Below are 17,665 nucleotides of genomic sequence, written 5' to 3' on the forward strand. Positions count from 1 at the left end.
TTGTAAAAAAATAAGTTCAGGTTTAAACAAGGTTGGACTTCTCCTAATGCTGAAAATGTTTTCTGAAATAGCTGTTTCTGCAGCATTCACACAGCCATAGTTTCGGCTGCATCAGCAGTTCCATTATAAATTTGCTCTTGAAAGCGGTTTGTAGTTGATCATAAAAATAACTTTTCAACTTGAGACTATTTTTTCTTTTATTCTAAAAGTACTCTGTTTTTCCTAGAATAATGTTAAAAATGAAATACTGAGTTCTTAAGAATGAATACAATTCAGTATAAAATGAGATTAGCCTCCTGTTAACACAGATAATGGCATGGGATGCTAACTTTCGCCTTTTGTTTTAATATCATTAGTGTGTATTGAAAAAGTGAATAGCTGTTGTCTGCTATGTTTCCTGAAGGGTTCAGTGTAGGTCTGGAGATGATAACAAGTAGTTAACTATATAACTTTCTTTTTGACATGTTTTAACAACTGTTTCGATGCGGTACGCGGTACATTGTAATGGTATTGCTGTAAGAGGAACTACGGTGATTGCCAGTGTTTTAGATAGTCAGTGGAGATGGTTTGGCACTCCTAGTGGACCTGCTGCATGTGCCAACTTTGACATGACTCAAGGGAAATTATGAGGAACAAATCAAATAGCACATTAAAAAACCTGTTAGCTTTCACTTTATTTAATGCAGTACAGGATGTGCATTTAAAATAAAAGTGACATTTTTCATTATAACTTCAGGGCAAATTGAGAAATCTGCTGGCCACACCCTTTCTGATCAGCACCTGGATGGGCCCTCAAACAGGTTTAAGTTCTGTCGTGTAGAAAAAAGTACAAATACTTTCATGATCATGTTGTTACCCTAGATACTGCAGGTAATGAGAACTCAGAGCCACATGTTCTGAGGTTAGAGACTGAGCAAGCTAGGCGCAGAGTCTGTCTGGTCTTGACTTGAGGTCGCTCACCAGCCTGCAGAGATTGCAAGGCTATCACCACCGACCAGGGATGAGGTTTAGCAATGTGCATTACTAAAGCCACCGTGCCTTAACTGGTGGGTGTACTGATGTTTGTGGGTTCTCCTGTCCTTTGCTGGAGACTTTGAGTGCTTCCTGTGTTGGTCTGAGGAACTAAAGGTTTCCATTTGGCTCTTCTTGCAGTGGGGAACCTCTTCTCCAGTGAAAGAGTATAGCAAAAAGGTAAGAAGAAGGATCCAGAGATATTCTATCCTCAAACATATCCCAATAGGTATGGCTAGAAAAGAGGATAATTTATTTGTCAATTTTCAGTCAGGCTTCACTCACGGGAGGCTATTACTGACCACCATTAGCATTCTGGCTGAGTAACAATGGAGTAAGGACTTCAGAAGAGCCAGTTTGTGAAAGATAAATGCGCAGGAACATCCATTTCAAAATAGAATGATGCCTGTAACGCACAGCCTGACAATAGTCGGTGCATTTGGAATTAAATCTTTGTGTAGAGAAGTTCCAATTTTATGTTTCATGCATACTGCAAACGCAGGCACAGCTTAGCAGAAGGGAGGATAACAGGTTATAAATGACTTTCTTTGATTATCTTCTTCAAAAAATCTCCATAATCTTACATTGTTGTATTTTATTTTGTAAAAATGTAAATGTAGAAATGTAGCTACACGAGATTTGTTACGAGTAGGGTCAGCATTGCAGAATATCCAGCCAAGGACAGAGCTGCAACTCCACCTTTTTGTTTCCAGGCCAAACAGTTTCCCTACCATTGAAGACATTTTCTGCTCAGCAGCGGGCTGACTGCAGTCTGCATCAGTATTTTGGAATCTCCCTTACTCTGTGGGTTTTTCCTCAATAAATTTATCTGAGCGCTAACCCAAAGGTGTATTAGTTATTAATTCCTAAAGAGGAATTTATTTAATATCAATTATTCTCCAGGCAACTAAGTAAATGTAAATTAAGTTAAATCCATATTTGGTATGTTAAGCATGTCTGTTGGTTGCATCTGTATTGGTCTGTACCAAAAGTCATACCACTGGTGCAAGGTGTGAAAAAAACCCTTCAAAGCTCTAGCAGCACTGTTGCAAGCAATGCAAGACGAATCTCAGAAATTCCTCCATGTATCAGCCAGAGATCCCAGTACAACACATAGTTTATGAGGTCGGTAGAATGTTATGACATGAAGCACACCAACTCTGTGGCCTTACCTGAACCGCGCTATAATCTGTACTGTGGGACCATGTTCCACCATCATCTGGCAGGACTTGTCTTTGTAGATGGGCAGCAGTTTCTGGATCTAGCGGAATCTCATGCACCTGATACTTGATTAACCTTGTTAGATGAATTCAGACTGCTGTATTTTGGCTATATGTTCTTAGCAATTTAATTATATTTAAAATCTGGTTAATAGTGTAGTAAATAACTGGTATTAATACAAAATTGCATTCTGAAGGTAATGGGGTTGAATTTCAACACAAGTTGACGCTCAATTAAAATTTCCATATATCTAGTGAATTAGCCAGTTCTTGGCTGCTATGTTAAGGTGGGGGTCTTCCTGCTTAAGTGAACACTAAGCAAGACAGGCAAAATGCATAATAAAGCCAAATCAAGGCTTAATATACCCACTCAAATTTTTATTGTTTGTATCAAGTAGCAAGCTTGCAGAACAAACTCAGGGTTGTGGATTAAAAAAAAAATAATTATCAGTATTTAAACAAAATTCCTCAATGTTTAGAATAACGAAACTGAAAAAAGGAGAAGCCCTTAAAACTTCTTACTGAATTGCTGCCATCAGCCAGTAGATCCATGGGGCTTGTTCGGCTAAAAGCCACAACAGACTTTGTAATGCAATGATGTAATCTTGGCTTTGTGTCATTTATATTCAACCTAAAAAAAACAATTTTCCTGAATAGACAGGCTGACAACAATATTGTTCAGTGTTGGTTTTTATTTGGATTGTGTCCAAATGGTTCATATGCCTCCACAGCAACACCCCACGCCCGCCTAAGTTTTTACTCTGAATTCCGAAGTTTCCCCTTTTTCCTCACATTTTATTTTGCTTTTAAAGTCCCGATGATGTTTGTGAAACTAACCAGCTCGGCCACAAAATTAGGATGTATCTTGCAGAGTGCATTCATTTTACTTTTTGCATATTTTTCCCGAGGTCATGTCAAGGTTAGTTTGAATTCCATCCTACATTAAGACTTCTTTCACAGCTATTTAGCTCTGCAGCCTGCTCCCCGCTGGGGTCTGCCCCTTGGGCACGTCAAAGCTTCAGACCTGACAAATCACACACAGATGAAGCTGTACAGTTTTTTAAACAGTTTCATCAGTAACGTGGTTGGGGTTTGTTTTTTTGGTGTTTTTTTTGCCTTTACACGTTACTTTTTTTTTTCCACTGGAGTTTATTCTCTGAATTGCAATATCCTGAAGACTGATTTCCGTATGGAAAATTCCCTTGCGCAGGCAAGTTGTAAAATAGAAACGGCGTTGTACAGTACGTGCCACTCACAGCCTCCCAGAAACTGAAAGTACTGCCGATCCTCTTAATTGGTAACAAGCTAGAGCTCCTTGTCTGATAACTGTAATGATATTGTTAACATCTATCTGCACAGAAGAGCCTAAAACTATAGGGGCTGATAAATATTCAAAATTTATCGTGCATATTGCGAACCCGTTAGTTATCCAGGAGAGCTGTTAGTTGTTCACAGGAATAAACTTCTGTCATCCTTGGGATTACTCAGATGAGTAAATGCTCATCCGTGTCAAGAAATGATGCTGTGCTTTAGCAGCAATCCTTATGCGACTTGGGAAATCTTAAGTGGGTGTATCTGTGTGTGTATATATATATTATATACAATTAGCTTCACAGCTATATGCAGGGCTTTCACCATCTACATTCATGAACAGACACCCCCCTCCCCCCCATGTATATGTCGCTGCACAAAAACCGCTTTGAAGTGTATAATGCAGCTTGGAGGTGGAAATAAAATTTCTAAAATTCTTAGCTGTAGACTGCTATCTGTATTTTAGCATTTTGTGAAACTAATGGTGCAACACCATTTCCCGTTTAATTGATGAAGTTAAAATGCTTGACTGCTAATGAGTGTATTAGCAAACAATATACCCTTAACAAGCTTAAGCAGCTCAGGATTTTAAAAAGCAGCTTACTGTCCTCCTCATTTTTATAAAACAAAATGTACTGCCTTCTACAAATTGCTTGATCGACTGATGAAGTACTATAATTATAGTTGTATTGCAGTTTTGACAAAGCCACAATAACAGATTGTAGTTTAGTCCCCACTCTAGGCACACAACCCTTTGCATTACAAAACCCAGTTTTACTGGTCTTATTCTTCCTGAGAACAAAAGGCACCTGGAGATGTTAACTATATACTAAAAGAAAACTTGGAATCTAGGAAATAATAATATCGAAGCATGACTTTTCTTCTTGCGGTTCGTTCATTGGGAATGGTATCTAATGAAGAGTTGTCTAAAGGCTTGCTTGTTTGGAACTAATTAAAGACAGATATCCTAAATAGAAAAAGGATCATGGGAATTACATTAGGTGTCTGGAGACTTGTTATTCTTTTGGTACTCTGAGTAGATTGTGGAAGTTGTTAGGGATTCAAGAAATAAGGCAAACTAATAAAAAGTTCTATTTTTTCTGGTTATTGGCCAACTATTGTATTTTTGTTTGCAATAAGATTTGTGCCAACAGGCTAGGGGCTTGAATAAAACATTTAAACATTTGTGCATTAACACATTATGGTGAAAAGAGAGTCTTGTGCTTTCACTCAGTGCATTTCAGCCTTCAATTAATGTGAAAGCACTACAATGCCTATGCAACTTCTCTTGCCTAGTGGTGCACCATTTATCATTGCAGTTTTACATTGACCTTGACACCCACTTCATTAGAATAAAGATTGTCTACCATTTAGGTTACATTGTTCCTCTGCACAGAGACCCCATGCAAATTTCTGTTCAGATAGAAGAGCTGTGAGCCTGTCAGAGGTCATCTGCATTAAATGATTGCAGCTATTTTCCAACTGCTTCTTTTCATTCTACTCAATTCAGGCTAGGAGGATCAATCAAGCCCTCTGCCTGAAACAGTGGGACTGCTGGGAATATAACTGTTTTTGGTAGTAGTGGATATGCCCTAAACAGTATTAAATATTTAATATAAATTCATTAAAGGGCATACAACGCCTTCAAAAAGATATTACATTTATAGTAAAATTTAAGGGCTTGGGATTACCTTCCTTGAAAAAAAGGCAGAACAATGGGTACCAACAGCATCATTTTTTAATGCAGGCGAAATTTGGTTCATGAAGTTACTTAGTATTTCTTTCAATGTGTTTATTTCTCTAGCTGCCACAGAAAGGAATGTATAGCAGAAGTGTAATCCGCTTTTACTACTTTCTGAAACAAAAAAGCAAGGTGTCTGCAGGGGCTTAAGACAGAAGTGCTAAGATTTGTTTTGTTTTACAGGCATGCACCCATATGCACATGCATGCTCACACAAATACATGTTGTGTGGTTGTGCTTATTTGTAGGGGAAAAAAGCAAATGGAAATAAGTTAGCGCTCTCCTCCTTGAGTTTTCTGAGTGATATAATTGGAATTAAATTATTAATGGGAGATACTTAAAAAAGATTGTTTTATGATCTTCTATTAGAGAATTTGCAATTCATTTTAATATTTGTAGTTTGATTTATATTAAAGATAATGCAATCTATGTCCAATTAACAGTACATACCCAATGTAATGTGATTTTGAGATCATGCAAATGGAATAAACTAGAAGAGGAAAAACTGATTCTTAACCTCAGATGTAATTTGCTGTGTGAGTTCTGGCAATTTTAAATGACATTGCACTTTTTAATTTTTCCAAAGGCTCAGCAGCAAATTTATCCCAATCAAGAAAGCCTATTATTAATTTACAAGGACAATTGTAGGGGTCTTTATAATTTCCCTGTGCAATTATTTGCCATAAATTGCTAATAGTGAAATATATGAAGTTTGCAAGAAACAGCAACTGCTATTTACCTAGACAGATCGCTCAGCCCAAATCTTGAATGTTGTCCAGAGGTTCTAGTGCTGTTGACAGTGTAAGAAATATAACCAAGCTTCTGGATGGTTTCTAAAATGTTTCATACTGATAGTACCCAAAAGGTAGAAGCATTAAGAGCTATTGTGAAGGGTAGGCTGGCCTCTAGCAGATTCCTTCACTTTGCTTGTATACAGCTGAGCTTTGGATCCTGGACTTTGGAATAAAAAGAGTCTTTGTTCATCACTGAATGGCATTAGGCATGGGCTTCCTAAGGGGCCACCATGAAGCCTAGCATGAAGAGTGCAAACACTATCCAGAAAGCAAAATAAGAATGTTTGTGAAGAGATGATGGACAAATACTGCTCTATGTGCATTGCTGTAGGTTTATATATACTTAAGTTGCTTATATGGAGAACTTGCTTGCGAAGTATTGATTACTCAGTTTTATGCATGCAGTGTATTTTGCAGATGTGTGCCAATGCTGACTATGCATGCACATAGAGGCACCAAACCTGTATGTGTATGCATTTGTGTCCGCAGCAGTCGAGATACTCCAAAAGGCAAGTTTTTAAAATTTAAAAATCCAGTCCAGGTAAAACTAAAATTGCATGTCACTCAGTCCTGATCTCCACTGTATATCATACAGTGCCATTTGACTGAACATACTGTGTTAGTACGTGAATGATGGAACACAGAACATCTACAAATAGCATACCCTTATTCCAATAATGGAGAAAGTTCACTGGCTTAATTCTTGTGTACTTCGTAGCCATAGCTCCACTGTGTGTTTAGTATGTCTAGTCTCTTTTCACTATAAACAACAGAAGCACCATACAAAAGTCTTACAATGGATGTCTTAATCTCTCTGTGTGCTTTTAGAGCATTATTTTGAATTCCATCATGTGGGCTTTTTTTTTTTTTCTTTCCTCTTCTGAAGTTTTATTACAACAACAGAATTCCCAGGGAGCTTTAGGGGCAAGGTTCGCATAATATTGCCCTAAAGTTTTGCTCAAGGGGTGGAATCCGCACCCCAGTCCTGATCATCTTTTTGTGGTGTTTCTCTTTCTGAAAGATGCAGTGCGCAGTGTTACCGAGTTGTTAACTGTGTACAGATTTTTTTATTGTTTACCAGACAGTGCACATCTACGAACCTTTCATGATGATTTCTTTCTCTGACCTCTCAGTGACTAGGCATCTTGTTCCTTAACACTGAGGGAGGCTGAAAAATGCTTGAGTTGCTCAATGTGTGCCTTCTATACCAGTTTCAAAATGGCTTATTCTTCTGGTTTCCATGGTGACAATTAACACTGTTACAAGGCATTGTTCCAGTCTCCATTTGGGCAGAATTTTCGGGTGTGATTTTTCACACAAAAAATGTTTTATATAATTTTTTAAAGAAAAAAAAAAGAAGGAAAAAAAGGCACAATTTGGTATAATGTGTCAAAAAGTGTGTCTCAGTCAAACCTGCTGGATTTCTTAGAAGATTTTTATCAGGGAAAGTAAGGTTTTAACTTGCTCTGTTTTGAAATTCAACTTCTCGTGTTTTAAATATTTCTGCCAAACTTATTCACAGATAAATGCTACTACCTTTTTTAAAATTCCACTGTTTTCTCTTTGAGAAATATTGATTGTATTGAGTGAGAAAGAATAAAAAGCCAAAATTCTTTGACTTACATAACAATGGTTTGGATTTCTTTTGAGTGGCTTCAGGAACACAAAACCAGCCATGCATGCGCACAGCTAATCATGCTGTAAATATTTTGCAGTTTTTCCAGTATGTTGTTGTTTGGGGGTTTTTCCCCAGTTTTTTAATATGACAGGTGTTGTGGGAAATTAAATAGTACTCATTTATTTATTATTGTGGCTGTTGCAAGAACCCTGTGACTTTAACTTTCTTAATCTCATTTTTGGCTATTAAACAGTAATCTATATCATAGCATCCACAGACAGTCACAATGGAGCAGCCTTTGCTCACTAAAAGCTGAGGAAAGAATGAATCTGAAGATTAAATTATCTTCTCACCACAGGATTAAATAGTCCTACCAGACTAGAGTTGTGCAGCACTGATAGAGCTGGTAGCTAATTTTTCCATGCAACTGCTTAGAGTGTAGGTGTTTAATGGATTAAAAAATAGCAATAGCAATAGCATCTCATGCTATCAATTCTCCAGCTGTACCTCCTGTACATTAAGCTCTTCCCTTAACTTAAAATACACACTGCATGTTAAACATCCAGGACTGAAACAATACTGACTCTCAGTCACATACCAGTACATCTAATAGCAAACTGAATTCTTTCGTCTTTTACGGTTACAGTATAATACATTTTCTATCAATCAGCACTTTCATCATGCTTGTTTATACAGTAGGTTACACGGTGACAAAGACAGCATGTACATAAAATCTAGCTTATTTATTTTTTAGTGTAATAACCTTTTACAGCATCTGTCACACTACTTGGATTATGCTGCACTGAATTATTTTATCTAGTCCAAAATTAAATGAAACGTCTTCTGTTTCTGTGTTAACAAGAGCATTGTGGTGACGAAACATGCAACATGTTTTATTTCTTCATCAGTCCTGCACTGTCCAGGAGCACGCCCAGCCCCAGCCCAGGCAGCAGCAACTGCCAGCCTGGAGCAGGTGATGAGCGTGAGCGAGCTGTGCCTGCGCCAGTGTCATGCAGCTAGAGGACTCCCTCAGTCTATTAATTCACTTGACAAAAGAAAGGGAGTCGCACGAACTGGATTTCAGTGCCTAGCAAATTGGACTCTGGATTCCCCTTGATATTACGTGTACTTATGGAAATAATTATGCAAATCCTGTTCAGCTATATCATCTTTAAATAGAAATCAGATTACATAAAGAAGATTGTAATCTCCCCCAGTCACCGTTCTAGCTGAAAAGGCAATGATACAGGACCAAGGAGCATACTTGTTGAACATTGTAGCCCAATAAAATGGTGCTGCCTCTTGGCGGATCCAGTTCCCTAGTGCCAGACCTGGCTAATGCCTCCCCTTGTACATTTCTGGCACCTTAGCTGCAGTACACCGAGTATCAAAAGACAAGTTCTTTATAAACAATTCCTTGTTTTTTACTATGCATATTCATGTAATTTTGGATACGCAGACACCTGATCAGTGTTCGTTAATAATGAGAAATGGTTTAAATCATCTCATTTAAAACATTTGCTCTATGATCCACAAATGACTAATATTTGCTGAAGTTTACATAATACAAATGATGTGCATGTGTTGTGTAAATGAGAGATTAAAATATGAAACTAACAATATGCAAACATATGCATGGAAATGCTGAGGACCTGTTAGCGGAAACAGTGATTTCACACCTTTATTATTTTCTTTAAGCTGTCTCCAATTGTATTTTTGCTTTGTTTTCCTGCAGAGCATGTTCTTGGATCTGGCAAAGGCACCCATGTTTTAAACATTCCTTGTTCTAGTTTAATTTTTTTATACTTAGCCCAGTTATTAACATTTTCAGTATGAGCTGCTATAGCAGCTTTCTTGGCTGAATATAAAGCAAAGAAAGCCTAATGTTTAGGCTGCAATTTGCTAATAGCTATGCATAATTTATGTATGTCTTATAAACACCTTTGTAAGAATATGCGCTGAACTCTCCTCTTTCAGTAAAAGAAGCATTTTTGGCAATATCAGAAGTTCTATTTCTAGGAGTGTTTTATACATAAGAGGGGGAGGGAATTAGCTTAACTGTGTGTAGGGCATGTATATGAGTGGATGCCTGTGTGTTAAATTTTATTTTTTGATTTACTGTACCAGCTACTAAAATGGAATTAATCACTGTAGTAACTATTAAATTTAATACTTAATTCAGGTTTTCAGAGAATACAGGTTTTAAAGAGAGTTATTTGCCAATGTGTCTGTAGATTAGAATACATTTTTATAGAGCATATAAGTAATATACAGCTAAAATATTTAGAAAGTCATATTTAATTTTGAAAGAAGTTGCTGGTTTTATTGCTGTTTTCTCTGTCCTTTTTTTTTTAACAATAAAGAGCAGTGCAGGAAATAAAATGTAGTTTCAGCTTCAAGAAACTGTTGGACTGTATGAGCTTTGTGGCTGGGTGTGCCATTTCACTGCTGCTGTTGGCTGATGCAATAAAAATCAAGTTACTGGTATTGTTCTGTAAAGGAGTTATGTTTAATTGTTTTTCGTAGGTAAAACTCTCACATTTTTATGTGAAATAGCATTTCAGACCCGTATATGAATCTACAATGAGAGAGAGAGAGAAGAAATAAACTGTACAGGAAACATAATTGTTAAATTATTTCCTAGTTGGGTCTTTTTTCTAATGGAAAGCCTCAGTGTTACTGGCTGAAGCAGCATATTTAAAAAATAAGATACCACTGACTTGAATGAGACAAAGGCAGATCAAGCTTCAGATGAGAGAGTGTTAGTGAATTTTACTGTACAAGTGAATATTGTGAGTGAATATTACTGCACGTAATCAATTGCTAACTGCCTGCATAGATACGTCACTCAGAAGGCTATGTGCTTGGTACCAACATGTCTTACAATATGTCATGAGAAGGTTTGCATGCTTAAAAAAGAAAAATTTAAAAAACAGCATAGTGAGCATGATTATAACTGGGCACATACAATTAAAGTTTAGTTTTTTACAGAGAAAATTCTTCCCAGTAGCTAATATTATCTGTTTCTTTTCATTTTAGAGATACAATGTAGAATTGTCAATCAGGCACCCGAAAAAGATGGAACTGCTTAGTAAGGTTGAAGCTCTGAAGAAAAGTGGTGTTTTACTACCGAATGATCTCCTTGAAAAAGTGGATTCAATTAATGAAAAATGGGAACTGCTTGGGGTATTTGCATTTTTATTACTGTTTGTGGGTTATGTGTACATTTTTGTGTGTTGAAGTACGCTGTCTGTCCGATTTCTAATTTGAGGCACAAATATCTCTCTCTTTCAATTCACCACGCACATTTCAAACAAGCTACTCATGCTATTATAAAAATTCCATAGTATTTTCCTCTTCTGTTGATTTTTTTTATTCCATGCTTGTCTCCTGTCTGACTTTAATAATTTTAGTTCTTTAATACATAAAAAATGCAAGTAAAATATGCCATGTATTACGGGTATGCACCAAGTAAACTATAATGCAGTATATCTGATATACACTGACTGTCATGCTTGAGTGAATGTTAATAGAATTTATTCTGAAGGTACATGTTAGAGACATCTACTGTTTAACTATTTACTATACCCTTAAGATGAAAAGTGGGGTTGTCACTGCATATTTCAGGTCACACTGATGGCTCAAAAACAAATATGCAGATTCAGTACAAATCTGAATACCTGAAGCTAAGAATACAGCCAAGATACGTTTCATGCTGCGGTATTCAGCTCACTTTTGACAAAAGCCCAAAAAGTTTCGTGTAATTCATTTCACGCTATGATGGGCTGGGTCTCAGCCAAAGAGTGAGATACAAGAATCTGGTAAAAAAAGCAATATAGTGATTCTGTTACCCAGAGACCAGTGATGGCATCGTGCAGGAGACACTATTGTCCTATTGTTGTAAAACAGCTGAGAGAGAGAGAGGTCAAACTATATATTTTTCCATCCACTTCTCTCCTTAATTGCCTTCACTTCAAATCAAGGGTAAGATAAATTTATAAATTACTTTAAATGATTAATTATTGATGTGTGATATTAGCAATACAGTTACATTGCATAATTTTGCATGCTATTATCTTAGTTTAAAAAACATTTCTAATATATTACGAGTAAGCTATACATGCAACCTGCCAACAGCATTTTAAATACTGACTTGTGTCACTTTAGCTTATTTGGTAATGCAATAGCCATTTTACAGAGGGTGGGGCTATTTTAGTTCAGCACAGTTGTTTCTAATCACTTGATTCTCTAAATGTGGAAATTGTCAGGAGATGTTAAAAGTTGCCTTATGACTAGTGAACTTAGTACTTTTTCATTTTAATCTGTAGCATCACCACAAGAATTTTAAAACTATGTGAACATTAATAAATGTACTGATAAAAATGGGACCTATTAACCTATTCTTTTACATATGATCACAACAACTTGTATTTTTAGAAGAATTTCAGTTGTAAGCCTTACATTTATGGCATTCAATGTCTTTAATCAGGTTAATTCAGTGGCACTGATTAGAGCTGCTAGGATGTAAAACTATAAGTAACTGATTATCATTCTAAAAATCTAGCAAAACAGTCTTAAAAAAAATTGAAGCCCTCCACTTCTCAGTATGTTAGAATCAAAAGATACCTCTGGATTCAATTTTGCCGTTAATTTCAGCATTTGCAAAAAAATAAAATACAACTTTTACAGTTTTCCTGCTAAATGCATTTTCATGAATAATAAGCAGAGTTTGATAGAGTTTTTTTAATAAAAACCTCTGCAGAAAGTAACAGCACTAGGCATACTGTTTTAATTGGCATGATTACATTTTAATTGGCATGAAAAAAATTAAAGACAAGGATTTTAACTTCTAACAATGGTAAAATAGAGGGATATGGTTTTTAATATTACTTTCATCTAAGGTGAACAGTGTGGAATGGAAATACATTAGAATGAAATGTCAGTGGTGCGTACAGTTTAATCTGTGAAATTTTGTCCCCTGTGCTGAATATTACTCTGTCTCAATTGCATATTAAACAACCCTATCAAGGCAGGCATTGGCATCTGCTGTGCTGACACAAATTGTGAATTAAATGAAATTGATGTCCTCTGTCGTATATTTATGAAGACGGACCATTCTCTGAAGTATTCTGTTTATGAAGAATTTATGATTGCAAACTGTTCCAGAACAAAAAAGTGGCAATAAATTCTTTTTTGTGACCCTACCCTCCAAGGGCATTGATTTCACCTCCTGCTGCTACTTTTGTTACAGCATAAAAACAATAGCTAGTGCTGGATTCCACTGAGAGTCTTCAAATTATCAATATTTGCACCATGAAAATAGAAAGATGTTGCCAAGAAAGCATGTTCTTCAGTTATGATCTCCTAAAGACGTTATTTACAGAATGCCACAGAGTAGATTAATGTCTGTTGGCTTAATTTTATTTGTGTTTTAAAGCTCATTTTTGGGACCTAATTTCATTGTTCTAAATTATATTCCAGTAACTTTCTAAAGCATGCATTTTCAACAGACAGCCATACCAGGTCACCTAAAACTGTATCTGCATGTTACAACAATTAACCACTGCTAATTATCAGTTTAAAAGGTTATTGGATGTGATTGTCAGTGTATATTCAATATTCTACAGTCAGTAACACAGATCTAGTGCTTATAATAAGTGTCAGCCTGACAGCCTCTCATAGGTCAGATGAAATACTGCTTGGCGTAGAAGCAGCAGGCAACAGCATATCTCCCTTGTGATGTTAAAGGATTGCTTTTCAAAATACTGAAAAGGAAGGTAACTTTCTATCCCTGGCCTCTTCAGAATATTCATTATGCTCACAGCGTCCACTATCAAAATGTTATTCAGTGGCTCTTTTATTAGAAATACTACTTTCAAAAGCTGTAGTAAATTAGTTTCATTAGCGATCAGAGGTGAATGTTTATTCTTGTCTATTATTTTTAAAGTGGATGCTTAACATGGAGAACTTAAATCCGAATTTAGTTGCCTAAATAATTGGCCTGATCTTCAGTAACATTGAGGCTTTGCAGTTTCTAGCTTATTGGTGTCTGAATGAGTTTATCCACTTTTAAAAGCAAACCAGCTGTTTTGTGACCTAACTGCTCCTGTATATGACTTCAGGGCTACAAGTTTGGCAACTCTGACCTGACAGTTCATACCTCAAAAAATATTTCAATGTTTCCCCCAAAATTAGAGGGCACCTTGGATAATAGTTTAGCAAACTCAGTGCTTTGTCGTATTTTCTGTCGCTACCTAGAAACCAGTAAATTTCATGGTCATAAGCATCTAAAGCCACAGACAAATTCTGTAGAGTAACTACTCTAAAAAGTTGCGTACCATTTTGTGTCCTCTGTCCATAGTTGCTCTTAATAAACATTGATTTATCATGCTTTCAGAAAACTCAGTGACCCAGAGAGAATAGCATAAGTGAGAAACAAGGATACAAAAAATGAAATTGATTGAAACAAGGAAACAAAGAATGAAATGGATAGGTATTAGTAGTAATTATTAGAAAACCCCACATCTCTAGTCATCTAACAGATGCGTCCGGTTGCACATTAACCTGTATGTGTTTTGGTGCATAAGACTAATCTATGTTTTCTTTATTTGATGCATTAGAAAACCCTAGGAGAGAAGATCCAAGACACAATGGTAGGGCACAGTGGGTTAGGTCCACGTGACCTGCTCTCGCCTGAAAGCGGCAGCCTGGTAAGGCAGCTGGAGGTCAGGATCAAAGAGCTGAAAGGGTGGCTGAGAGATACAGAGCTTTTCATCTTCAATTCCTGTTTGAGACAAGAAAATGAAGGAACAATGAATGCTGAGAAACAACTGCAATATTTTAAGGTAATAAAAAAACAATCATAGTTTTCATAGGGAGATTCCTCTTTATGGTAGGATAAAATATTTATCTTGTACATAACGTAATGCAATGCATGTACATATGTAATCATGTATTCATATTTTCACCTTCATTTCTGTACTATGTGTTCATTCATGTTGATTTTATTGAATCTTTACAATAATATTTGTTCCTTAGACATCTTGTGAAAGAGAGCTTTAAAGGACTAATCACATCACAACTGGAAAAGCAATAGTTGTCTTTCATTCTACTTCACTATGAAGCTGAGTTTTGTCACAAAAAGCTTCACTCTGAATTTCACTCCCTATGTCAGTTAAATGAATATGTGTTGTGTGACTACCAGTTTAATAGCCTATTTCTCTACACATATGAGTCAAGAATAGCCTGTTTGAGGTCACTTTTACAGAGCTATAAATTTAGCATACATGAGAAAACATTCAAGTTTGTGGTGAGTAGATATGTGGAAGAAGGCAGATACACTATGAGATTTGCACATCTTAAGCCTAAGCCTGAAGATTTTTGGAAAGGAGGGAAAAGAATTGTAGTCACAATGCTATATTCAGATGGATAAGCTCCTTCAACTGAAGGACAGCATTCAGCTTTGCAGCTGACTTAGTGGAGGGTGTATGGGTTGCTCCATTCCCAAAAAGTAGTGGGACTATGTAGGAAAGAGGGCGATGAAGTTAGCCAACAAGCCTGGTAGAACCATGTGATGTTCTTCTGTTCATAGCTATCACTTCTAAATAAACACTCACCTGAGTCATCATTACAGGTCACTTTACTCTGCAAGTGATCTTTGACCAAAGAATAAGAAAGGAATGACAAATAATTGTTGAGCTTTGGAAGTAACAAGGTTTTTCTCTTCCACTAGTGCATCAAGGTGTCTAGGGCAACAGCACTCTTAAGGTGATGGACTATTTATTAAATACTCACCTCAAAGGGCATGTTCAAACACTTCTAAATAAATATTTTTTATACAAGCGTTCAAGAAAACACCAGCAGAAAAACGACAGTCTTCCCAATTAGTTATTCCTTAACTTTTCCAATCATGAGGATTAGTGAGAAGGTTGTGTCAATGCACATGAAGTTGGTGAGGTTTTTTTCAGGTTCCTGAGCATGTCCGTTTAAATGCGATTTTAAATTTTCTTATGACATCTGTATTGTTTGGTGTTTTTTATTAATTTGTGGTCATCTGCTAATGGGAAAAAAGTCATGTTGACTCTGTTTGTTGTATCAGGAAACTTCAAAGCTAGTGATTATGAAGGACTGTTGATAGATCTGCTGAACTTCATAGCAATAGATACGTGTTTTCCATAGGAAATGCTGGATGCTTCTTATTTCTGTGGAAAATTATGGTATTTATTTAAGTGCATAACTATGGATTTGAAAATCTAATTTTAGACAAACTTGTTTTTAAATATATATTTTTATATATATGGCTAAGACTTTCATATCTATATATGAACAGAAATACCCTAGCAATGTTACTTATGTATTTGGAATATGCATAAATCTCTCAAATGAAATCTTAATATATATATGACATGATGTCATGCCAAGAGCTCTAGAGATGTTAAACAGGATAGTACCACCCACCATGACGTAACCAGAGTATTTCATTACTTGGTTGATTATCTATTAATTACATAAATAATACATTAATTATTTTCAAAATGGTAGCCATTAGAGTATAAAAAATAATTACCTATCGAATATGGTGAAGCCACATCACTTTGTCATGTATATTAAACCATCTTTGTCTCATTAAATCTGAAATCCACTATAAGTAAGTTTTCCATTCTTCACTGATCTCCTGGGGAAGTGTATAAAAGAGAAGATGGATATAATTAACAATACTGCAATGTAAAATATATATATATATGAGAAAGAACATTTAGAACATTTTCAAAAACATTAGCTATGCCACTAGTAGGAAACCTGCTGGGGTTTAGTTTGACTTACTTTCCACTTAAGAGTTTAACCTTATTACTGCTTTCACAGTGGTAAGTGAATCATTGTTTCTTAATGGAAATTTATTGTGCTGCACCATCCTGATTATACACATAGCCACTGTACACAGAGAAACATTTTTAATAAAATAAACTCAACAATGCCATTGATTTCATTCCATAATGTTATGTTTTAAATTACACTTATGCCTTAGGAAAAAGAGTTATTTCATTTTTCAGGTGGTTTCCTTTCATTTTGCAATTGGAGGATGAATTGAATGTATAGTTCACATGCAGTTGGGACCCAAGATGAGAACACTGGGCTGGGAGGAGGGATTGTTAAATTCACTAGTAGGAAATCATTTTGACTTCTCTGTTTTCTTTTCTAAAAAATCATGCCATATTAATTTGAGTGTTCTTTTTATTAGAGAATGCACTACTGCATTACTTTTCTTTTGGGATATTGCTGTGCAGTAATAATACTTAGCATTTCTATAGTACTATCCAGCGAAGGAGCTGTACATGCTGTACAAACATTAATGAATTAAGCCTCACTAAACCTTTAAGGTAGGTATTATTATCCTATTTTTAGAAATTAGGGAAATAAAGTGCAAGGAGATTAAGTGACTTTTCCAAGTGTTCACAGAAAATCAATGGCTGTGTTAGGCCAGAACCCAGCTATGGTGACCCTAATCTTTGGCACTAACCACAAGGCAGCCCTTTCTTTCTTCCCCTAGGTGACTTCTCAGTATGTTCCTTTTTCATATGTGATGAAAAGAGGGCGCTTCCTTATGTTTACTTCTGTTTCTTGTTTATATTCAAAGTTCAAATCCTGCTGAGTATGTTTGGCTGATTATTTTCCATTATTATTAGTGTATTTAGATATTAGAATTATTAGGATATTATTAGTTAAGGTCATTATCCAGCTTATGTAAGGTCCTGTATTTCCTGGTTTTGTAGAAACTACGTGGTATACTTTGGCCAGGCCAATGATCTCTGTGCAACACAACATGCAGCTGGTTTCCAGAGCCATTTTGTTACTCATTCCACCAGCTTTCAGTGCTCCTGGCTGCCTCAAAAGTTTTCATATTTAGTTACAAAGGAAAGGCACAAAATTTGCCTCAGTCTGTAGTGACGCTTGCTGGCCATTCCACAGCAGC

The 17,665-nt window shown here is 36.1% G+C and overlaps 1 protein-coding gene across 4 annotated transcripts in view; it reads left to right on the forward strand.

The window, feature by feature from the left end:
• AKAP6 (A-kinase anchoring protein 6) overlaps window positions 1–17,665 on the forward strand; it is a 299,941-nt gene that overhangs the window by 231,196 nt on the left and 51,080 nt on the right. For all 4 annotated transcript variants that reach the window (XM_075425714.1, XM_075425718.1, XM_075425717.1 and 1 more), the window contains exons 10-11: window positions 10,735–10,881; window positions 14,316–14,540. In XM_075425714.1, coding sequence (XP_075281829.1) covers window positions 10,735–10,881; window positions 14,316–14,540 — 372 coding nt within the window. The remainder of the gene's footprint in view (window positions 1–10,734; window positions 10,882–14,315; window positions 14,541–17,665) is intronic.

The sequence above is a fragment of the Opisthocomus hoazin genome, chromosome 7 (assembly GCF_030867145.1).
Source record: "Opisthocomus hoazin isolate bOpiHoa1 chromosome 7, bOpiHoa1.hap1, whole genome shotgun sequence".
NCBI lineage: Eukaryota > Metazoa > Chordata > Aves > Opisthocomiformes > Opisthocomidae > Opisthocomus > Opisthocomus hoazin.